At 38.1% G+C, this 24,480-nt stretch overlaps 2 protein-coding genes across 3 annotated transcripts; one reads left to right on the top strand and one right to left on the bottom strand.

The window, feature by feature from the left end:
* Positions 1–497: 497 nt before the first annotated feature.
* On the top strand, positions 498–16,402 carry washc4 (WASH complex subunit 4). The gene is made up of 33 exons (XM_027018387.2): positions 498–646; positions 1,607–1,746; positions 1,867–1,920; positions 2,365–2,430; positions 2,536–2,581; positions 4,541–4,608; positions 4,742–4,824; positions 4,934–4,976; positions 5,070–5,173; positions 5,457–5,577; positions 6,161–6,284; positions 6,452–6,579; positions 6,950–7,110; positions 7,599–7,725; positions 8,084–8,209; positions 8,584–8,691; positions 10,592–10,738; positions 11,234–11,313; positions 11,440–11,545; positions 11,711–11,827; positions 11,939–12,107; positions 12,365–12,519; positions 12,647–12,721; positions 12,817–12,921; positions 13,043–13,177; positions 13,278–13,386; positions 13,523–13,589; positions 13,667–13,753; positions 13,909–14,056; positions 14,209–14,305; positions 14,428–14,624; positions 14,771–14,867; positions 15,097–16,402. Exons 1-33 carry the CDS (start codon positions 586–588, stop codon positions 15,162–15,164), a joined length of 3,519 nt encoding a protein of 1,172 aa, XP_026874188.2. The 5' UTR covers positions 498–585; the 3' UTR covers positions 15,165–16,402.
* Positions 16,403–16,715: 313 nt separating this feature from the next.
* cnot2 (CCR4-NOT transcription complex, subunit 2) lies at positions 16,716–24,146 on the bottom strand. 2 transcript variants are annotated; one of them, XM_027018374.2, is made up of 15 exons: positions 24,069–24,146; positions 22,626–22,748; positions 22,347–22,419; positions 22,110–22,257; positions 21,814–21,996; positions 21,506–21,582; positions 21,178–21,303; positions 20,861–20,985; positions 20,528–20,645; positions 19,247–19,403; positions 19,042–19,103; positions 18,907–18,956; positions 18,568–18,668; positions 18,248–18,392; positions 16,716–18,107 (listed from the first exon to the last, which is right to left on the bottom strand). In XM_027018374.2, exons 2-15 carry the CDS (start codon positions 22,734–22,736, stop codon positions 18,021–18,023), a joined length of 1,563 nt encoding a protein of 520 aa, XP_026874175.1. In that variant the 5' UTR covers positions 22,737–22,748; positions 24,069–24,146; the 3' UTR covers positions 16,716–18,020. The 2 variants fall into 2 exon arrangements, with proteins under 2 accessions (XP_026874175.1, XP_026874176.1); XM_027018375.2 differs by having other exon boundaries at positions 18,257–18,392.
* Positions 24,147–24,480: the final 334 nt, after the last annotated feature.

Raw genomic sequence — 24,480 nt, 5'->3', positions numbered from 1 at the left:
ACAATTGGGCAGTGTATATTCACGCTGACCTCACCCTCATGGAGTCTGGCTTGATGGTCAATAGTTTGACTTCTGACTATAATAAAATTAAGCTATAGGACCTATTTAGTATAAGTTTTGTCATACATAAAAATATAGAAACCGAAACACAAAACAATCCAGGGAATACGTACATGAAGGTTTTTTAATCACATCACATGCTATATGTGTGTTTGTAGGCTTTTACAAAGTTGTCAGAGAGTTGTCTGTTTCATTATATCTAAAGCGAAAGGCTCACTGAAAGTGATTAAGTAAAATAAACAGACATAGATGTAATTCTTCAAAATTATGAAATTATACCAAATTAAACGGCATACATTCTGTAACCCTGTAATACATATGGTGGTTGTTTTCGAAAAGTATCCTCTAGCGTATCGCTACGTATCGCATCAACTTTTACTTTAAAATGTACTGCGAGATCGACACCGGAAATTCATGTTATATGCAAATCATGGGACCAAAGAGATCTGAGAACGGGAACAGTCAGTAGCGTTTACCTTCTCCAGAAAAATATCGAGTTGTCAGTGTCTGTTGTCATTTGGTAGAATGGCAGTGGAATCAATCTCAGCCGACTGGGAATTTGACCGCTTCGACGATGGATCTCAGAGTACGTGATTACTGTGTAGCGCGCTAGCAAGTGCCTTGAAGTTTTGGTCTAGCTGAAGTATTCCCTTCAGTATCTTTGCTAAATAGCGCGCTATCGTTAGTTACCTAGCTAGCCAGCCGTGTTGGCTTTCAAGCTATCTGGCTAAGTGGCAGCCTAGCTGTACGTTTTGTGTTTATTCAGATGAATATGCATGCTTCCCATGCTGTCATTTTAATAGCTAGCCTGTCGTCGCTTTGTTATGACAAACAAGCGTCAAGAAACGCTGAAAGCCTGTTGTTTTAATTACAATGAGAAGTAATGCTAACCTAGCTACAATCCCGTGACTTGGTGAAGAGAAAAAGAGTTAGGTTTTCTAACTAAAATGTAAGGTTTACTGGATAATTAGCTAGTTTATCGATTCAGCAATTCACAAACCAACTCACGTTGATTCTTAATGATATAACTAGGCTAGCTGGCTAGCTACACAGCTTATTAGCTGCACAGTTAACCCGAACTTTAGTCATATGACCATGACTAACAAAAAAATCTGGATATACATTGGCGTGTTGGAGGGGGTGTAATAGGGATTTCTAATCTGTGGGATCAAACCTTACTTTCTAACTTAAAATATATGATTTGCTCGCCTTGAAAACCATCGCTACATTTTAAGCAGTACATAGGCAGTGACATTATTGTTTAGTTATGAGCTACTAGCTGAGAAATGTTGGGTTAAACTGCCAGCTCCTGGGGCCAGTTTTCTTGAAAAAGCAATTAAGCCTTGTATACTTGACAGTCTTACCTGACAGTCATTATTCTCATATAAAATAATTTTTAATTAACTGATTTGTGTTTCCATGACACTGTACACATGCTTTTGTTGTCTCATTACAGTGAAAATTCCACAGCAGTGTTTGTGCTCCTTCCACCTGTCAACTGGTATTTATTGTTAAATTGTGGGCCTTTGGTTTTCTTGGCTTCTAGAAATTCATACAGAAGTGCAGCTGAAAAACTATGGAAAGTTTTTGGAGGACTATACCTCTCAACTCAAAGCTATTGAGGAAGCCCTGGATGACTCCATTGGAGATGTTTGGGATTTTACTCTGGATCCGATAGCTTTGAAGGTATGTCACTATTTTACTATCCACTGGATGTCCTAGGTCAATTAATGTTGGATGATTCTAATTCACATGGACAAAAATATGCTATATAAAAATGTATCTTTTAATTTTGTTCCTTTGTAGCTCCTTCCTTATGAACAGTCCTCCCTTTTGGAGTTGATTAAAACAGAAAATAAGGTGAGTACATTCCCAGTGGACAGATTTCAATTTAGCTGTCATATTATTATTTTGAATAGGAAATATTTAAGGGCTCTTCTTGTATGGAAAAATTGGATTTTGTGTGCACTACAGATATTTGTCTTTGAGGAACAGAGGAGGAATTTAGGGGTCATTTAATTGAATAAGGCTAGCTCACTGTAATAAAAAGGTGCAGCACTGAAGTGACTGACCAAAATATATTTTCCCACTGAAATCTTTTCAAAAATAGTAGTGAATAGCCTGATTATTTAAAATAGCATAACTTAAATATACTTAATACTTTACAATTAAATTCTTAATTAAATAATTTCCTCTAGAAATGCATATATATTTATTTGTATCACATATTGCAATTTCAAGTTGAGTGGTATGAAGTGATCAGCATTTCACACTATGTCCTCTTTCCCTCTGTTTATTGCTTAGGTTCTTAATAAAGTCATTACGGTGTATGCGGCTCTCTGCAGCGAAGTTAAGAAGCTGAAATATGAGGTGTGTAGCAGTGCTTGAGCCCTGTGTTTGGGCTGACCTGATAGTGGAATACATCTATTAGCAACATTTTGGTAAGGTGAAATTTTGTGCTCTTTCCCCATTTAGGCTGAGACAAAGTTCTACAATGGCTTACTGTACTACGGTGAAGGGGGTAATATCTTTGTTTCGTTTATAAACTATATAAACCTTTCTTGCACTTTTAAGCAGTGGAAATGTTAAATTCCAAATAAGTGACTCGGTGGTTCTCAAAATGCAGTACAAATACATTCACAGAGTAGCATTTATGCTGCAGACTAGTTGTTAGCCAGATATATCTCTCATAATTCATCTTACAGAAACTGCATACATAACCTTTCCCTTTATGACAGATATATAGATGGGGTTATGCAGTCTCACTGAATTATTCTGAGATTTTCATTTAACAGTAGCCTTGAAAAAGGGTTTTTTTCAGACAATGTCTGTCTCACTTGTACTCACCAGTTGAGGTTATGTAGCTAAAGTAGCATGTACAGAGACAGTGATGTTTCACTAATACTTCACAGCATTGAGAAGAGCAAGGCTGCTATAGACAAGCTCCTGTACTGAAAATCATAAATATAATTGGTCAGATTTCCTGTTATTTTGCAAATAGACTTTCATTACAGAACCTTTCAAAATATCACCAGAAGGGACACATAAGCATTTACACAGCAGTGAATCCCTACAGCCATACAAGCAGGTTTGATTAGCATCACTCTTGGACAGAAATTTCATTGTATAGTAGCGAAGAATATGTATATATGAATAGTTAGATATTTTTTTAATTTTACTTTGTATATAGTATTCGTTTATAGTATTTTTTCCATCCAATATTTTGTCACCCTTTCTGTGATGGGTTAGTGTTGTCTGACTGCAATCACTGCTTCTAAGATATCAGGAAAGTTTAGGACATTTTTATGACATTTTCTGTATTTTGCTAATAAAACAGACACAGTGTGCCAGATTAAATGAGTACTATGAGTACAGTGATATGTTTGACAATTTAAAGTGCTTCAGGTAAAATAATTAACATGCTTATTTCATCCTGAGAGCTATCGTGTGTGTGTGTGTGTGTGTGTGTGTGTGTGTGTGTGTGTGTGTGTGTGTGTGTGTGTGTGTGTGTGTATATGTGTGTATATATATATATATATATATATATAATGTATGTGTATGTATATATAAAGTCTGCGACAGACAGAGGGTTATCTGATGAAAAGTGGATTACTGGAACAAATACAAGATACTCATTGATGAGAGTGGGAAAACAGGGGAATGTTGGAATATTACTACACAAGCAACCCCAGTATGAGAGGGTATATGGAGAAGAAATGGGAATTAAGGATACTTTCATACTTAATTAATACAGAACACTGAACTACAAGTTGTTTCAAACATCCGCAAGTGGCAAATGCTATCACAACCTGAAATCGACAAAATACGATATGAATGCAGCACTACCCACAAAAGCCATGCCTTGCAGCACAAATTAACCAGCTGCTAATGGATGGAACCCAGAGCCCACCCTGCATGGCTAACTGACGGACCTCTGCACAGCATAGAAGATCCTGTCAGGCACATGGCTCATAAATATCTGAACTGATTATGGGCTGGAAGTTCCAAGGTCAAAGTAGGTTACACCCCCAAAGGTGTTGGAGAATGATCAAGCTAAGATCTTGTGGGACTTCCAGATACAGACAGATCAAATGGTAATGGCTAACCAACTAGACATAACAGTGATGGATAAAAAGCAGAAGAGGGTCGTAGTGATAGATGTAGCAATCCCAAGCAATAGCTACATCACAAACACGACAATATTAAGGAAATGCCAAGGGCTAAAAAGAAGAGCTGGAAAACATGTGCAATATGAAGGCAGTGGTTCCAGTAGTAATTGCAGCATTAGGGGCTTTGAACCTCAAACTGGTTCATATATATATCACACACTGTTGTTCCTGTGCTGTTTATTTTCATACTATGATACCACAGTTTGTTGTTCATATGCTCCCTGTAATTGTGTAGTTGTCCTGAAATATAAATCAACACCTAATGCCATCCTGACTGAATACTTCTGAAAGTTGTGTTTTCTGCATGGCAGTGTCAGACACCAGTGTGGTGGAGGGGGAGTGTCAGGTGCAAATGGGACGCTTTGTCTCCTTCCTTCAGGTAATATTTGTGCCATTGTATGTATTGCGTCAGCAAATGCTGATGTCTTGGTTTACCAGTGAGTATTCCACTGTGAGATTTTAATCACTGCTTCAAGTCTCCTCCTTTCTTCTGTCTTTAATCTACTATGCAGGAGCTGTCCTGCTTTGTGACCCGTTGCTTTGAGGTTGTGGTTAATGTGGTCTATCAGCTGGCTGCGCTGTATAACAGCAACAAGTGAGGTTTTCAGTTTTAAGTTTGTTTTAGTAACTGGAAGCAATCTGTGATTTTCTTTGTTCTTTTATCATGGGCAGTAGTTCCTCGTTCACTCTGTCACTTATTTCAGAGGTGCCACCAAAATCATTGAGTCATCTGGAGTACATTTTCAGGTAACTACATGTTATTTTATTCTGTTTATTAATATCCATTTTGGTGGTAATTCAGTGAGAGTTGGAAGCATTGATTTTTTGTGGTTTTGCTAGACAGTGTATGAGCACTTGGGTGAACTACTGGTTGTGCTGATCACATTGGATGAGATCATGGAGAATCATGCCACTTTCAGAGATCACTGGAAGATGTACAAAAGGTGAATGTACAAAATGGTAAATGGATGTATAAATAGATGTACAAAATATTAAATGGAGTCTTAAACCATGTCATGTTAGTTACAATTAAAATTCTGAAATGAAAGATATATGAGAGCCAAAACAAGCCCAAAATATTTGTGTACTATCATATGAATTACCTTGTGGCTCTTTTACAATACAAACCTTATTATTAAAACAATTTGAATAAATTTGTAGTATTTGTTACAAAATCCTTCTTTTGTGAATGTATGGATTTAAGAAAATATTAATTTGATTGAACAGATTACTCAAATCTGTCCACCACAATCCATCCAAGTTTGGTATTCCTGAAGAGAAGCTGAAACCATTTGAGAAGCTTTTACTGAAGCTGGAGGGCCAACTGCTAGACAGCATGATCTTTCAGGTTACTATGGTATTCTTGTTTAGTTGTAAATGTGGGTTCTGAGTGAAGATGGATCTCAGGCAAAAAAAAAAAAAAAAGATTTATTCACAAGAGCTCACAATTGTTAATTGTAGTGATTCTTTGGTTGCATTTGGGATTGCTCAGTCACCTAGCTGAAAATTACAACTGACCTCAGACAGTGTTGTTTGCAGTTCTATATAGCAATTTTGGTACTTTTGCCCAGCCAGTTAAGATGCTGTATTTTAACCCCTGCATTTCATCTAAGTTTCTGCCCAATTCATAGTGTGAAATGTGGTAAATATGTTTAGTTGAAACAGACATGACTATATGTGTGACATCACACGACTTAAATCATCACAAAGTCTTGAGAATTTATTTTTAAATATAAAAATAAATCTTTGTTTAAAAATAATGTAATATAACATTGTGTGTGCTAAGCCCCTGATCTTTATTGTTTTGTTTGATTTTCATTCTTGAATTCCTAACGTATTCTAGAAAGTAGCTGGAGGTGCCTAGGGAACTGTTTAGTGTATGTTGTATGTAAGTATGTGTATATTAATACTTTTCTTTCTGTTCCTAATAGGCTTGTGTGGAACAGAGATTTGATTATCCTGGTGAGGGTGTGTCCGTCTCTAAAAATGGTGCCTTTGCTGAGGAGTTTGCTCACAACATTCGAACTATTTTTGCAAATGTGGAGTCAAAACTTGGTTCGTATGTGATTTATTTAATTAGTTGTGTGAAAACTAATGATTTTTTCATGATTTACAAAATATTATTGTGAAATTAAACAATTTGAATTGGGTGATGTTTTTCAGCTATTTTCTGATTTGTGACATGTAATTCAAAGCTTCTGTGTAACTTGGGGGATTTACAGGGGAACCAGCAGAGATTGACCAGAGGGATAAGTACGCAGGGGTCTGTGGACTCTTTGTCCTGCACTTCCACATCTTCCGAACTGTCGACAAGAGGCTGTACAAATCTCTTCTGGATGTGTGTAAAAAGGTTTGTCTTCATGAATCATTTTGAAGTATTTCTTTCTGTTTTACTATCAAAGTTTTATATATTTGATGACCATTGCAGTAGATTATCCTGTTGTTTTGGTGTGCTTTTTTTTTTTTTTTCCCCTTTTGTTTTTCTTTAGTGTGGAGATTCTACATAACTGAACTAAGTCTTTAGGCCAAGCCTAGCTCTGGTCTTGCAGAGCCAGTTTTCAGCACAGTTTGGTGATTTCCAGCCTGACTCAAGTCACCAAACTGTGCTGGAATGTGGCCTTTCCAAGACCAGATTTGGACAAATGTAACATACTGTAGGTGCATGTGTACATTTTTAAGCATTATTTGTTTTTCAGTATGCTTAAAACTTTCTCATCAAGGTCCCTGCAGTGACACTGACCGCCAACATAATCTGGTTTCCTGATACATTTTTGATTAACAAAGTCCCAGCAGCAGCTAAACTTGTGGATAAAAAAAGTGTCCAGACCATTCGAAGCAGCAGAGATGTATTCTTACAGCAAAAAGCACAGACATTGACAAAGTGAGTTTTATAGTGTTACAAATCACTTTTATGTATGCATGTGTGCAATGAATTGGCACTGCATGTTTTATAGCTTGTATCAGAATCTGTGAAGTCAATCCCAGGAAGCAAAATTGGTGCTGCTCTCACAGGGAGGGGTGGGGGGGGTGATTTAATTCTTTTGTCCCTTGTCAAGTACAGTGATACTATCTAATCATGGAGGTGTGCTAGCTGACACCACACTTTCCTCCAGTTGCATTCAGCTGCTCTGTCTGGCAGCACAGGCATCTTCTAAAAATGTATTTGGCTTCACATGTCTCAGAGAAAACACGTGCTTACCTGCACCCTCCACATTTGTTAGTTGTGGTACAGCAGAGATATCTAACTAGCTAGTCAGTGGGTGGAAATTGGCTTAAAGTTGGGAGAAAATTGTGATACACTATAGCATGCTTCGCGTAGTGTTTTGTCTGCTAGATATGTCTTTCTTAAATCTGTCTCACTTCCTCCAGGGATGTGCAATCTTACTATGTATTTGTCACCTCTTGGATGATGAAGATGGAGGCCATCTTGTCTAAAGAGCAGAGGACTGACAAACTTTCAGATGACCTGAGTAACAGGTGCAATGTCTTTGTGCAGGTAAAGAAGGCCATAATATTTAGAAAGATTGGCACAGCATGTAGTTATCCTTGTTGGACCACTGACTTTATTTTATTTTTAGATCTATGGCTTACCTATGTGCACATACATCCAAATTGCTTCATGTATGCATAAAAATGGAATATATGTTCCCAAAATCTTATTGCTCATCAGGCAAAGGTTTGTCAAGGGCACTAATTTGAATAAATAAAAGTCCAAAAAGGGTTGGCTATTCTGAATTAATGTGATATTTAGAGTGATTGCCTTTCAAAGCACTAATGGGCATTTCCTTTTGGTGTGTTTTTTCTTTGTTTTACCATGTCAGAACAGAGCTTTTAATCACGTGTCTTGTCTGCAGGGAATTTTATATGCCTACAGCATCAGTACCATCATAAAAACCACCATGAACATGCACATGTCCATGCAGCGACCAATGACCAAGACCTCTGTGAAGGCCCTGTGCCGCCTGATGGAGCTGCTCAAAGTAAGCATTTTTCTGTATTTCCCCTGTGTTTTTGTGATTGAGAACAGCTTTCTGGAATTGATTAAGGTCTAAATTCTGCTCAGAATTTCAGGTGGTAATTTCAATTCCTCTTAGGTGCAGAATATAGCCTTTAGTTTGTTCAGAAAGCCAGTCTTTGATGTTTTGCGGGTCTCAACATCTTGAGTCCATAAATGTTTTATACTGTACATGTCAGTAATCCCTGAATTTAGCACAAATGCACATTATAAACAAAGCTTGACTTGTATTCAGTATTGATTTAATGGCTTCATGGTAACGCATTTCATTATTTCTAAGCTCTATACTGCATTAGTATTTGTTGATTTGATGACATTTATGTTTATATTTAATCAAAGGCAATAGAGCACACTTTCCACCGGCGCTCTCTAGTGGTGGCAGACTCTGTCTCTCACATCACTCAGCAGCTGCAATCACAGGCTCTGTCCTCCATTTCTACAGCTAAGGTACAGGCTACACTGCATCCTGATCAATAACATGCTTTCAAGGACAGCAAAGTCTTGAGTATTTTATTTTTTTATACTCAAGCTCTTTGTATTAAAGATGAAAAAAATTAATATAAGGCACACATTTAGGATGCCTGCTGTTTTTAGTAGTTATTTTTCCTCTCTCTCTTTTCCTTCTTCTTCTTCTTCTTCTTCTTCTTCTTCTTCTTCTTCTTCCTCTTTTTCAGCATCATCTTCATCTGTGTGCATGTGTAGGTTACTGTACCTCCTCACTTTGCGTCCAAACGGTTTTCTATTTTGAATGAATTGTCATCTATAACCCTGTTTACAACCCCTGTGCTTGTTCTTTGGGATGTTAAGGTTGTTCTTATCTCCATGGGAACAGAGCAAATTTCTGATCACACACTGTTCAGGACACATTCCTAAAAGTAAAATTGGTATTGTTTTGTACCGTGACAAGGACATATTTGTCTGTCCTGTTTATTCTTTTTTACAACATATTTCACATTGATCAGTATGGTAATGCAGTTGAGGACACAGATTCATTGAATCACTACACTGTAGTAGTCTATAAGACAGAGTTCAGAAGACTCTAATCAAGGGTGATATGTTTATGGCTGTTGAATTTGTTGGTTTTGTTTTATTGCTGGAATCCTTTGATTCCAATCATCTGCTGTATTATTGGTTTACTTAACTGCTGAAAGGGTATAAAAAGTGAAGAATAGACACATAGCCTTTGGCAAACTGTATTCATTCCATTCTGCACCTTTTGTGCATAGCCTTTGCATCCCTCACAGGGATGTTCTCTCTTTTGTTTGTAGTTGTATAGCACTTGTAGTGTTGTTGTTTTTTGTTGTTTCGGTTAAAGAGAGAGGTAAAAGTAAACTTAGCACACCAACTATTGATTTAATAATTGCAGATGTCAATTCCCTGTATAATATCTTACTATGTTGTGCCCATGTATTAGATGAAAGCCCTAACTACCAACAAGGCTGGAATAATTAAACCAAAGCTAATATTGATTCTAATACATTATGGAGTCAGATAACTTTAATTAATTAATTAATCACTCACACACATTACATCTTCACCACTCTTATTTTCTGTAACTGGCACAAGTAAGTGAACTAAGGCAGTTACCAACCAAATCTAGCCAAAAGAACTCTAGAATAGCTGGATAATGACTTCAGTGAGTGTCAAAGTGCAAACAAGTAGCTGAACAATTGGAGGCAACAGAAAAAAAGAAGAAATAAAATCACTGGACCAGTGTAGCTAATAATGAGCACCAATTGGTTAAGAAAAGGATCGGCTGCTAATGACCAGTAAAGTTATAAGATGTGCCATATCCAATGACAGACTTGGCAGCAGAAATGTGACGGAAATGCCACCCACTGCAAACATCAGCTACTACAAAAGACTGAGTTATAAGAAGTTGAAAAGTACAGAACTGAGTCACTGGAGCTGTTTTATATTTATGACCATATGAGAAAGGAACTGCATAAAAGTCAATGGAAGACCATGAAAAGGAACTGGTGGCTCACTTATCATGACTTGTAGTAACTGACTGCCAGCGATTCAGGACCTAATAGTAACTTTTATGCTATTTTAAATATGTTAAATTATTACAATGCTTTTACCTCATTTCTATTTTCATTTTTATTCTCTTGGTATTTACTGCAAATATGAAAAATATAAAAAATATTCACTCCTTTTTCTCAAAACATTTGCAGGGCAATGTATGTCCACCATTTTGTTGTTACTAGTAGCATTTATATTCATTGATTTCTAGTATTCCTATAAAGTCATGGTAACTTCCTTATTTGTGTTTACAATACTAATGTATATATAATACATGGATAGTATTTCATTGTTATTTAAGTAGTTCTGTGTTGTGCTGTAGAAAAGAGTGATCTCCGATAAGAAGTACAGTGAGCAGAGACTGGACGTACTTTCAGCTCTGGTGTTGGCAGAAAATACTCTGAACGGGCCGAGCACCAGAGAGAGAAGGCTGGTGGTGTCTCTAGCACTCAGTGTGGGCACTCAGATGGTAAGGGAGTGTGGTGCTTGGGTGTGGAACACTTTAGCACTATACAGTTTGTTTACACAAGGGCATTTACGATTTCAGTGCAAATGTGTGCCTGTGACATGCTCTAATGTGATTATTTTGGCTTCTTGAAAGATGCAAGGTTCCATGTATTTTGGGAAGGAACTCATAGTTCCTCTCTCCCTTGTGTGTTTATGTACTAGCTATTCAGATTTTGTGCCCTGTGGTTGGTTGTCCAAGAGCATGTGTTTAACAGGGTTCATTTGCCTTTAAGATGAAGGCGAAAAAAATCAGCAAAAGAAAATGTGAATCATGTGTTTTCATCAGCTACTGCTATGCAAATACTCAGTAAAAGGCAAAACAGGATTACATGATGGAGTTCTAGAGAGACTGTAATGCATAGTTGCTACATTATTATTTATTTTAAAAATTCAGTTTGTTACACTTTACTGCAGCACTCTTTGTTTGCATGTTGCATAATTGTGTGTTATTTCATAGAAAACCTTCAAAGATGAGGAGCTTCTGCCTTTACAGCTTGTCCTGAAGAAGCTTGACCTGATTAGTGAATTACGAGAGAGGTGAGCGCTAGGGGCATATCCAGACAACCCCCAGCTTGGTGTACATGGCATTATTATTGTTTTTCTCTAATGCAGGGTTTAGTTTTGTAAACCTGAAAGTCATGTACGTATGTCTCCTCTCCACAGGGTCAAAGTACAGTGTGACTGCAGCTTTCTCTATTGGCACCGTGCAATCTTTCCGATTTACCTGGATGATGTGTATGACAATGCTGTGGATGCAGCAAGGATGCACGTAACTACTGACATTTTCCTGCTCATATTCCTTAGTTGAGCTTAAACTTGAGATTCATTTATGTATGATGTCCTTAGATCTCATTAGATCTCATTAAATGTCCTGCTTCCTGTGGTATTCCTGTGTTGGTTGGTTGTTTTCGACAACTTTCCTGGTTTCCTTCAGTACATGTTCAGTGCTCTGAGAGACAGTGTGCCTTCCATGCTATACGCCAAACACATGGAGTCCTGTGAGCAGTTACTGGATAGCTATGACAAGGAGATCATGGGGGTATTCACTGAGGTGAGAACACTATTAATAAGAAAAAGATGAGTTCTTGATGTAGTTTACAGTTAGGGTGGAAAAAGGTTCCATGTACTGGAGCGCCTAATCTGTGAATGCCGTCTTATTTAGCACTTGCTGGACAAGCTGTGTAAGGAGATAGAGAAAGACCTGCGACTCTCCGTGCACACACACCTCAAGCTGGATGACCGCAACCCTTTCAAAGTGGGTATGAAGGACCTCGCTCACTTCTTCTCCCTCAAGCCTATACGCTTCTTTAACCGGTTCATTGACATCAAAGGTAAGTGGAAAGAGGGGCTGTTTTTAACACATTAATGACTCAGTTTCAAGATGACTACCCATTGAGGTCTGCAGTTATAAATCCCAGAACTCATTGAATTGTGTTGAAAGTATCGCAAATAATGTTCAAAGGCATATTGGATGTTATTGTTTGCATATCACAAGATAAATGAATTTACTTCATTTACAATGATTGGAAGAAAAACATTTTTCATGTTTTCTGTTTATTGTAACAAATGACGCTTATTGTTCATGCAGCCTATGTAACACATTACCTGGACAAAACATTTTACAACTTAACGACTGTGGCTCTTCATGACTGGGCCACATACAGTGAGATGAGGAACCTAGCCACACAGCGCTACGGCCTGGTCATGACTGAGGCCCATCTCCCCAGCCAGACCCTGGAACAGGTGTGTTGGGACATGTTTAGGCCCATTTTATGAAAGCCTTGAAAATAAGTGGGCAGTGTTTCCCATGAATACCATATGTAAATGTACATAGATTTATACTTTATAAAATCACTTTGTATTTTGCTAGGGACTGGATGTATTAGAGATTATGAGGAACATCCATGTTTTTGTTTCAAGATACCTCTACAATTTGAACAACCAGGTTGGTCTAGTGTTTTCAGGTCATGAAACAAGATTATTTATATCTGTCAGTCTTTGTGTGAACACCATATTTACTCAGCTGCTTTTAATTTGTAGATCTTCATTGAGAAGACCAGCAACAACAAGCACTTGAACACCATCAATATTCGGCACATTGCAAACTCTATACGCACTCATGGAACTGGCATCATGAACACTACTGTAAGTAAATTTCTATTTGAGCATGGTCTGTAATGGCAGATCATTGAGAATGCTTTGGTGAGGTCTTCTTGTGCTACATTTAGTGCCCTGAGCAGCTCAATATCATAACATTTCTATGCAGGTAAACTTCACATATCAGTTCCTCCGTAAGAAATTTTACATCTTCAGCCAGTTTATGTATGATGAGCACATCAAGTCAAGGCTCATCAAAGATATCCGCTTCTTCAGGGAAACCAAAGACCAATCAGATCAGAAGGTAGAAAACATAATGCTTTTTTGAAAGATCTAGGGAAGCATTTCTGTATACTCACGTGTGATTTTTGTTTACTGTTCCTTTGGGTGATGAATGTTTATAGTACCCATTTGAGAGGGCAGAAAAGTTCAACCGAGGTATACGGAAACTTGGTATCACTCCAGATGGCCAAAGCTACCTGGACCAGTTCCGACAACTCATCAGCCAGATTGGTAAGCCTGTTTCTTTTTTTTTTTTTTTTCTTACATATGGTTGTTATTGCATTTACAAATTACATTGTGGAAAAGATACAGTATTATTTGTATGTTGTTCCTTGTTAATTGCACCCCTCTTCCTCTTCTGTCATAGGTAACGCAATGGGCTATGTGCGAATGATCCGCTCTGGGGGTCTGCACTGCTGCAGCAGTGCCATCAGGTGGGGTCACATTCAGTGCACTAAATGTTCTCAGATTAAAAGATGTCATAAGTTGACGAATATTTCTCCTGCTTTAGGTTTGTGCCAGATCTGGAGGACATTGTAAACTTTGAGGAGTTAGTGAAAGAAGAGGGCCTCTCTAAAGAGACCCAGAGAGCAGCCAGGTAAAGTACCATACCTCTGCGTCTGACTGTTCTACTCTATGCAATGTCTGAATCAGAAACATCTCAGAAAAACATCTGGAGAATGTTTAAAATGTTTAAAATTTTCATCAGGAATTGGGAAAGCACCAGTAAAGTAAACACTTGTTTAATTTCAGCCTCCTGGATTGTGTGCTCAGTGACTTGACCAGTAACTCTGCAGAGGGAACAGAGTATTTCAAGATGCTTGTGGGAGTGTTTGCCCAAGAGTTCCGTAGTGTCAAGAACATGCACTTGAGGAACTTCTACATGATTGTTCCTCCTTTGGTGAGGATCTCTCTCACTGTATCCTATCTGCAGTGCATTTGTTTCTCGATTAAGGCTTTTTTTTTCCTCTGGCCTGACCATTTGTTTTTATCACTTTGCACGATTTCTAAAATTATTTTTCTGTTTCTTTTCTCACTTCTCCCTTTTTATAGACAGTAAATTTTGTGGAGCACTCAATCAACTGCAAGGAGAAGCTGAACAAGAAGAACAAAAATGGAGCAGCCTTTACAGATGATGGTTTTGCCATGGGTAAGACTGAGATATTACTGTCACACCCACTACTTTTACTGCCACTACCCACTACAGAACTTATGACTGTGTTTGTATTCTTCTAATGAGCAACATCTCTCACCATCCCATTTTCTCCTAAGGCGTCGCCTACATCCTCAAGCTTCTGGATCAGTATCAGGAGTTTGACTCCTTGCATTGGTTCCAAGCAGTTCGGGAGAAATATATGAAGGAAATGAATGCAGTGGTAAAAGAACAGAATGTCCAAGCTACCAACCAAGATGAGAAGCTGATGCAGACCATGAACCTTACTCAGAAGCGACTGGATATCTATCTGCAGGTGTGCTGTGAGCCATTAACCTCATAGACACACTAATCTTTGGTTAAACGGAAGCATATTGGTTGAAGGAATTTGGTGTCAGACGATGTGATTGCGTTTGAGTTGAATAATTGCACTGATAACACATGACCTTTTTAATTTGGCAGGAGTTTGAACTGCTTTACTTCTCCCTGAGCAGTGCACGGATCTTCTTCAGGGCTGATAAGACTGCAGCAGAGGAAACCCAGGAGAAAAAGGACAGAGGTTGGTGAATTACTGTTTGTTAGAAATGTAGTACATCACAAACTGTTAAAAGAGGATAAATTATTGAACGCCCAAATTTCAGTCTTCCTTTTAAATATCTCCTTATGGTCAAAGGCAGAATGTGTTTTTTTTATTTTACCTTAACTGATGTTAACTGCTATCAGCAGAATGTTTTCATAAGTCAGGTAATAAAATTTGATTCACCAAATGTGTATTGATTCTCTTTCAGAGGATGGTGGTAAAGCAGACGTTGCTTCCTCTGAGCCAGCTGTCTCCACTGAGCCCAGTGTCAAGTGAGACAAAAGAACAGCTCTTGTTACAGGTCTTGGGAGATATTAAGGACTAGAACAAAAACCCTCCCATACAAACTTATCGTTTGGATGGTAACTCATTCTTGCATTGCTTTGGAGGACATAAAGGCCTCCATTCTCTTACCATGAGTTGGAAAGGTACAAAAATAGAATTTTTGTTACTTATCATCTACTTAATTTCATTGGAACTGACTGTGATTTATGATATGTAGCCTGCTCTTAGAAGTTTAGGTATTCACTACTAGCACTGCTGATGTTCCTGTGCTATATTCACATTTTTTTTCAATCCAAAACCATTGGACAGTTCTGGTATTCAAGTTTGGCAGCTGGTTAGTGTATTATTTCTAAAGTCTTAAGAGATGTTTAGATATGGTAACAGTTTGCCATTTGAAATAGAATGAAGGAGAATGGAATGCAAGTGTATTGTTAATCTTAAATGACTTCCATTTGTTAATCAGATTTTTGTTTTTACCCTCAAATGTACAAACTAGACCTGCTCAACTTGAGTAAGGTTCTACATTGAATAGGAATGGCATGTCAATGTATTTCTAAAATCTGACCAATTTAGATGGTTATTACAGTCTTGTAATTTATATAAAAAAATAATTAACTAGTTTTGACAATGTCATTAATTGACTAATAATTGACTTGATTAGTTTAGCATTTAGTACACCTGGGCAAAACAGTTTTGGCAGGTTTGGGCATCATGTTTGGACCCAGAGAACACCATGTCATCACTGTTACGGGGAGATAACAACATTTAAAGTGGTCATTCTGCACTTGCCCATATCTTCTACTAGGATCCTCTGCATAGTATAACACCACATAAGGTGAAACGAGTGAACTGAGTTAGTAAAACCGTAAATCCATTACAGACATGGTTGAGATGTAGCAAACTAATGTTCTTTACTTGAGATTTATGCTGCCAAGGTGTGCAATATAGACAGGTTTTTTCCCCCTAAATTATAAATCCACATGTATATGTTATGACTGTGACTAAAGGTGAGAAAAATCTAGCAACATCCCATTAAAGAAGCCTTAATATACAGTATGACAGTGATGCACCATGTTGCATGTTTAACAGAAGAAATTATTTCAGAAACATTCCAACTGAATGTCGACTCTACCTGCTCCTGTGCTCTCTTCACTTTTTGTAAAATGAATTGTGTACATTTTAACCATTGTGTTAATGCTATGATGTTAATAAAAAAATTTCTTAATAGATATTGGTGTATGTCTCAAATGTTTATTTAACTCTCATTTACTAATAACATTGGCAACAGGGAAAATTAGTACATCATGTACTTGTCATGTACAGTTCAGGGGACATGAAAGTTAACTGAGCTGCTGATGTTGCCAATTCTGTTCTGCTGTGTTAAACACGTTTTAACGCCAACTCTTACTGGATTCTCAGGAGTACATGTAGCAGTCAAAGCCCCAGACAAAGAGACATACACTGGTTCAGGAAAGCCATTCTGCTTTATTATAAAGAAAAGAATGAAGCTTTGTGATCAGAAAATACAAGACTGGTCTGTTCTTTTTTTTTTTTTTTTTCCAGCGGTGCACCGGTTTTCCTTTTCCTATGAAATGCTTCTATTCAAACAGCTGCAACCGAAATGTTTCCACCCTCTTTGTTAAGGGGTATGGATGTCCTTGGTTCGAGAAAATCCGGCTTTCCTCCTTTTTTTTTTTTTTTTACCTTGGTCTTAAGTAAACAGGGTAACAAACGTGAAGCCCTGTCTGGCAGCTTAACATTATTAACACTATTGTTTTTTATTTTTTATTTTTTTGGTTGTTTATTTCTAACACATAATGCCACCACTGCTCACCTCCTAAAAAATGAGGTTGAGCAAAGAATAGTTACCTTTTTCCAAAATAGACGTTATGTATATATATATATAGATACAGATATCTATATATATATAATATATACACATTCGTACATACATATCTTTATTCATGTGATGTCCAAAAAATTAAAAAAAAAATGTACACGTTTATTACAAAATCGTAACAAAGACTGAAAAGTGTTTTTTTTTTCTTTTTCTTCTGGAACAATGTAGCTCAGTAATCTCACAACCCCTTCGATGAGGATGGTCCACAAGCTGTTCCCACAATTGTCATTAAAACAGTCTGATTTGTTATTATTGGAGTTCAGCAGAGAAAACCTGACCTGTTCATAGGATCAAAATGCATGGTTAAGATGGCGGATCAAAGGAATGTTCAGGAGAACAAAAAAGTTAAAAGAACAAGGGAGCGAATCCATGATGTTAACAGGCTGTGTATCCTTCCAGACAAAAACAGGAGAAGAGTATTTTTCCACATAAAAAAGCACAAAACAATTTTTGTGTTCTTTTATTACTAAATAGTGCAACAATGAACATTGCATTTTTCTTCTGCCCTTTTGTATTCACATGTATTGGATTGATTTTTACGTCTGTCCTGTTTACTAGCACTGTACGTTTCGGAAAACGAAACGTAGCCTTTTTTTGTTGTTTTTACTGATGTGTGTTTGTTGTACTGCAAGTCAGTTCTCCTGCCAGCGACCAAATGGGCTTTTGATCTAAGGCGTAAACAAAACACAGACCCGTGCTCAAAATGAAAATAGAGAAAAGCAAGAGGGTATTTAAAAACAGTGAGAGTGTGTTTGAGTGTTGTTTTGGGCAGCACATAATTTTTAAGGCAGGGCCCCCCCTCCCCCCACAAGTTATTAAGGTGGAGACCCCCACCCCTCTCCCACAGTCCTTGTCCAGACAGGTGAGGAATAAAACCAGGTTGTGGTAGGGCATGCCGGCTGGCTGGCCCTGAGGTCTGCTCCTTGAGCTTGGAGACGCTAAGCGCCTCAGAAGGCCTGCTGGGCCGGGTTGTAGTTGAAGGTGGTTGGCACGTGGGGCCGCTCCTCAAGCTTGTCATATTCTAGGTGAAACTCCTTAAAAAGCAAAAAGAAGAACAAGCACTTGATATCCTTGACAATATTACCAGAGTCCTGTCACTGCAAATAAGCTAATACTATGCATTTTGTAGGGCTGTCAAGCAGAAACAGGAGTCAGATACAGTCAATAACTTTACCTTAGCTACCTTTCTCCAGTTAAGACAGTCAAAGAAGTAGTATGTCCCTCTCTCATAGGTGTTGGTCTTCAGGGTAGGCTCCATGCCTGGTGCTCTTGTAATCCACACCCTCTCCTCTTTATGGTACCTCCAGTCTCGGTTAAAGCTGCAGTACGGGTATATAATAAGGCACACAGTAAGGCTAAAACAATGCATATAGTCCATTACTTTTGTGTAATTAAGTTCAAACCCTACAGGCCTGAAAGACTGTGACATGCACAAACTTAGCTGTGTAAGATTTCATAGACATGCTCGGCTAAAAATATGGAGTTGGTGCCTACAGTTCCACAGCAGCTAACAGCTGTAAAAGGTCTCCTCCATTCATGTAGTAGAGGTAGAACAGCAGGTCCTCTCCATAACGTGCCAGTTTTATTGCAGCCAGCTGTAAATACATAAAATTAATAAGTAAATAAATTTGACATATGCTGGTTTTTATAGAAACCTAAAAGACAACAAAAATAATAGTTGAATAAAATGTTTTAGTACCTATACAAACCAAACATTCCTTGAAGAAAGAGATCCTATATCATATACATGGAACTGTTTAATTGAAAGATTCTACCTAAACAAATTCAACCTGAAGTGGTAGAGTTACAAAATGTCACATCACCATCACATACCTTGTCCCTTATATGAATGTTGGTTAAATACTCAGAGGGTACATGGAAGTCTGCAAATAAAATCATACCAATTACTGAAATGCTAAGCATTGCTGATCTAGAACTTTACACCACATTAACAAAACTGACACTAACCAATGTCCTGTGGCCGGCATGGTGCAGAAGCCCAGGGAGATGCGAATTTAGGATACAGGTTTCTGTTGGAAAAGGACCAACGACAAACGTTTATAGCAATGACAACACCAAGATATTGGAGATTTACATTTATTAGAAGCTCTTGCCAGCGGGGAGGGGTCAGAAACAAGTGCTGAGTGCATGCCCTTGGGAAAAAGTCTCATACTCAGGAGAATTGAGGTTCAGCCCCAGTGTAGTCAGGTCACTTCCTAACGCCAGGTGAACCATCCCAGGGTCTGTCTCAGCTGCTCGTATGAATGCCAGGAGCCCAATCATTCCAAACTGGTCTGTAACCATTCCTGAAGGAATGTTTGTCACCTTGCCTGTGGGAAAAGTGTCCATATATCAGGATTAGGTCTGATTCTATAATAGATAATCAAGTCACCTGTCAACATAAATGCCTGTCATGTCACTGTTCAAATGAGCTTTTATATGTTTTCTTTTTGCTAATTCGTTTAGTTATTAGCTCACTGAACACTTTACCGAAATTGTGACAACTATTGGGGCTTGTTTCTAAAAATAATAAAAATAAAGTGTTAGACAATGACACCAGCCACATAAAGTTCTTTAAATTAGACAAGTTAGAATTTGCTCCTGGTAAAAAACAAAACAAAACAGCAAAACACTCATGTCCTGTGATGTAATCATGTCCTAATTTTAAACATCTGTGAATGAATTTAAATCTATTGATGTGTCTGACATTCATAACCATCTAGCTTGCTGGGGCCTAACCTACCTTTTAAAAATACAACCCGTGCCCCCCCCCCGGCACTGCAGAATAAACAGGTTGTGTCTTAGCTTGATTTATAAGGCAATATCCACTGTGGCTGTGTTAAGACCAATCAGCTGTGCATAGCAGAAATATGTATCAAACACAAATGAATCCCATTAAACCCTGATCAAATATGATCAGACACCATGTGGTTAATTTACTAGAAAATAAACAGCCTATGTCCCTTATATAGGATGGTGCAGTGGTACTTCCAAACAATGCTAGTTCACAGGTACTATATAAATAAAATGCTAATATTTTAGACAGATGACACGCAGACAGAGCCTACTATTTTAAAAAGAAAAAAATGCTTTTATTAAAACTTTACTGTATTTTCACAGATTGCTCTGAGTGAACAGAGTTTAATCACCTTGCATGATTCTGCTGATAGTTTCACTGTGTGGCAGTCCTGTTATTGTGCGAGTCACTTTGTGAATGATAGCCTCAAAACAGTGGTTTAGCTAAAAGGTCATTCTGTCTGTCTTAATAAAAGGGCATATTGATTATGAAAATGCTTATTATTTTTTCACATCAGGAATGTTAAGTATGTTGACGGACTGAACGTCAAGAACCATCAAACAGGACTGAAGTTTAATCCACAATAAAGATGTCAGGCATTTCTGAATACTGTGAGATCCCAGACACACAGCAGTTTGGGTTTCAAGGAAAGCTCACCATCGGGCAAGACCTGGATCCCTTTCTTTTGCTGGTTGTTGTTCTGTGCTGATGTCTTATCACCTGGGAACTTGGGGCCATCAGCACTGGAGCTGCTCTTGGCTGAAGAGTTCAAGTTCTTCAAGTAAAGGCAACAAAACAGAATTGATAAATAGTAGCAAAAGGAAGTCACACGGAAAATACCCAAGGAAGAAGGAATTAAAAAATACACTCCAATGTATCTTAAATATCTTAAAATTATATTGGGGAACATTTCATGTGCCTAAAATCAGTCATTTGGTCAGACGGTGCATCTTTTTTTTTTTTTTTAAGTCACCACTAAGTAACACTGACTGATTTGCTTTCGTCCGTGCTCAACGTCGGGTCCTTGTAGTTAGGCCCAGGCAGTGCAGGGAAGTCCTCGTTGTGAATCGAGAAGTCTTGTGACTGTTCAGTCGATGGCTTTGTGACCATCCCAACTGTGATGTCACCAAAAACAGACCCATTTACTTTTGGTCAGGTAACAACATCAGTTAGCCTAATGATAAAAATCCATATTAGAAATGTAATTTTGTTTTATTAATTTACTTGGATGCTGTCATACTTGCTCTTTCTCTGAGGACAACCTAACTCTCCGCTTACTGTTACTGGTTGGTAAAATGATCCCTCACCATAGGGAGCCCTTCCAGCCAGAGGGTTATGTAATGGTGTTGGATTTCCATTTCCTTCCCTCCGACTTCTGTCTGCTAATGCTGGAAAGTCTGAGAGATCCAGTCCAGTTACGTTTTCACTCCCATCTACAACAGATAATGCAAAACAATGCCTTTTATTCATAAATCATTTGAATCAAAAGAAAACCTAGAGTTTTGGAGATGAAAAACAGATACTAATTTTCATTTCTTACAATTAGAATTTGTCACTAAACTGTTTGGATGTAATGAACTTGCACTGGTCTTTTTATTTGTCAGAATATCAAACCTATTTCTATCATTCACTTACCCGTTCCATTAAAGATATTGTTCGATAAAGAGTTCATGCCAAACCCCTGGCTCCGACCCATTCCAAAGCCTGACATACTGATGAATAAAAGACAAGTATCTGTTACTACTGACACAGGCTTCCCAATTAAAACTAACATCAAGGTATTTCAAAAAACCCGCAAGCAAGCAAGATTATTCTATGTGCTAAGGTTGATGTATTTTGCACTATCTGTAGCTAGATCAACCCAGTCCCACACCTTGGCAGTTTGACTCGACAGTGCCATGCAGCCTCACATGCCCTCTCCATTATTAGCAGGAACCTTTTACCTGTTGATGGTGAAGGGCTGGCGAGCTGACTGCTGCTTTGGCATGCAGATGATGCTTGGGGAGCTGCGGTTGGGGCTGCCAAGACCCGAGCTGCCCATACTGTTGGTCCTGCCACTCATACTCATGCCCTGGCCCACTTGCGAGTGATTCATAATGTTCCTGGAGTTCATGGGCAGAATACCCCTGTGAAGAATTAATGCATAGCATTTAATCGATGGCTGGTCAGGACTTTGTCACACAGTGCAGTGCTGTCAGAGCACACACACAGGAGAGTATATCAAATAGCAAATGCCTACCTGTTTGGCGAAGGTGGAGTATGAAGGGACATTGTTGGGACTCCCGTTGTTGGGGTGCTATGGCTGGGTAGCTGAGTACCTTGTGTTAAACTGCGATTCAACTGAGGGTTGTTGTTGCTCATGCCCCTTATTGAGAAGCCTAGTGCACCTAAACGCAACAACAATTTACCTTTTTTAATACGAATCAGGACAGTCCATGGTAATGCACCCTGAGCCTAGTTAGATAAGTGGACTCACTTTGTGGACCATACAAACTTGCACCAAGCTGTGACAATTGACCTGACGATGATGGTGAGGGAGATGCCAGCATCTGACAGAAGGGCGATGCAGAAAATTGTTAATTTTTCTTCTACATTTTGTGCTCTAAATATTGGGGACACTTCAGTCGTTTAATTGTAAACCTAGAAATGAACAACTTATAATCAAATTTTAAAATCATTGCATCACTGGTGGTCTAACACACTTCAGTCTCTAGCTAAATAAGCAGTGAAAAGATTAAGTAAAAGTTGCTCTTACATCTTTCTCTGATCGATGAGGGAACATCGAAGGCTGGCCATAGTACATACTCTCATCCGGGTAGTCACTTTCGACCCCCTCAACAAACTTCTTTCTTGTAGCACTGAACATACCGTTCGTCTCCTGTAAAGACAGTGAAGCAAAAATAAATTAAAAGGAATCTAACAGGAATAGTTTTTCTTCATACACTCAACCATTGTCCTCGTGCTTACACTTGTGGAAATAAAGCATTTAGACTTGTGCTGGGACATGTGATTACTATGATATTGATCTGAAATTAAGAACTGAGCCCATAAAAACCATGTGACTATAAATGCAAAAAAGGCTATGGATAATTATGTAGAAAACAGAAGCAATTATTATACAAAGACAGCTGCAAACTGATAACACACTTGTGTGACACTACTGGCACTAAACAATAAACCAAGGGAAATGCTAAAGGGATACGATTAATTTAAATGTATTTACATAAACAAAGGCTGCTATAACAGCTTGACAGTTGGGACCGACAGAATCAGCAAGGTGCATAATACACAACTGAAAGATGCTCACTAGCTAACTAAATTGCAAACTATACCAAGTGTGGACACGGGCTTGTTAGACTCTTTACTGTAGTTTAATAGCTTGCTATTGTCCGCAGTCTAATTTCATCCGCTGACTCTGTGATTTATAATGTAATAGCTTGCTGCAAACTATTTTTCTAACACCCCAAACCATTAATTTTCGTTTCTTACACTACTAAAGTTTGTAGTTTTTTATTAACCCACATCTCTCAAATTATTTAAGTTGATTTAGCTAGCTAGGTTAGCTAGCTGAAAACACTAAACAGACAGCCAACAATCGTGTGAAAATAAAACAGAGCTAGTGATTATTAGCTATGGATCAAACCAGTTACCCAGCCAGCTAACGCTAAATGTTGTCAGCAGATAAACCCAGAAGCCAGCTAACCTAGCTATGTTAGGTAGCTAAAGTTGCTAACCACAAACCAAAAAGAATGGCTAAACGACGGCTAACTATAAGATATATCTTAATCGATATTGTAACTAGCTAATCTTTCGCTTATACCATAATCGTATTTCAATCAACATGACAACATATTTTTTATTATTTCATGGACATATAAAGCTGCAGACTACACCTAGCATCGGAGCAAACAAAGTGGCTTTCGTGGTAAAATAACCAGTGGAGTTCAGGCCTTTGCATCCGTTCAAAACTTGCCTGGATTTCTCTATTTAGTTAGCTAACTAGCAAGCTGGATGCTAACACAGCTAGCTCAGACAACAACAGAGACGTACGATTGCCTTTAAATACATCGGTACGTTTGTTTAAACCAAACATACATTGAAGGTTACAATCGTTAAAAGCAATTGCTTGCTTTTCATTCATCTTCAAGTTTAACCGTGTCGAATACTGTTTTTGTTCATAAAGATAGAATTCACTAACCGCATTAATTTACCCTCTCCTCGTAGATCCAAGATGGCTGTGTATCCTGCAGCCGAGAATCCTGGGTGAATAGCCTTTACCCTCTGACCCCTCACTGACCTCCAGGCCAAATTCATACTGTTTAATATTATTATGGGTCTGAATTTTTAATATTGATGACACATTATGATATTTTGGCAAATAAAGTTTACTTTCCAACAGTATGCCTTTTCTGGCTAGCTCAAAAGGAGTACTAATTTGTCCATTTTATGCTAAATAGCTTTTTATTATATATTTTCTTTACATACCCAGTACCAGAGTGTGAGCACAGTTTTCTCTAAACTTTTTTTTTTACTTCAGGTGGAGTAAGCAAATTGCTAAAAGTAATCTCAGGTGTAGTAGGCAATATTAAAAACAGCAGTCTGTTGGTGAA

The sequence above is a fragment of the Electrophorus electricus genome, chromosome 2 (genome assembly GCF_013358815.1).
Source record: "Electrophorus electricus isolate fEleEle1 chromosome 2, fEleEle1.pri, whole genome shotgun sequence".
NCBI classification, from domain to species: Eukaryota; Metazoa; Chordata; class Actinopteri; order Gymnotiformes; family Gymnotidae; genus Electrophorus; species Electrophorus electricus.
This window is presented reverse-complemented; position numbering and strand designations above follow the sequence as displayed.

Bases quoted from the DNA above. Each gene is read 5' to 3' on its own strand.
- cnot2 (XM_027018374.2), bottom strand. From the start codon at position 22,736: ATGTTCAGTGCTACAAGAAAGAAGTTTGTTGAGGGGGTCGAAAGTGAC. The intron at 22,420-22,625 runs GTAAGAGCAACT...CCCTTCTGTCAG, and splicing joins CTCATCGATCAGAGAAAGAT to ATGCTGGCATCTCCCTCACC. The intron at 21,304-21,505 runs GTAAGTGAATGA...TATCTGTTGTAG, and splicing joins CAATATCTTTAATGGAACGG to ATGGGAGTGAAAACGTAACT.
- washc4 (XM_027018387.2), top strand. From the start codon at position 586: ATGGCAGTGGAATCAATCTCAGCCGACTGGGAATTTGACCGCTTCGAC. The intron at 7,726-8,083 runs GTAAAGAAGGCC...TCTTGTCTGCAG, and splicing joins GGTGCAATGTCTTTGTGCAG to GGAATTTTATATGCCTACAG. The intron at 12,922-13,042 runs GTAAGTAAATTT...ATTTCTATGCAG, and splicing joins CTGGCATCATGAACACTACT to GTAAACTTCACATATCAGTT.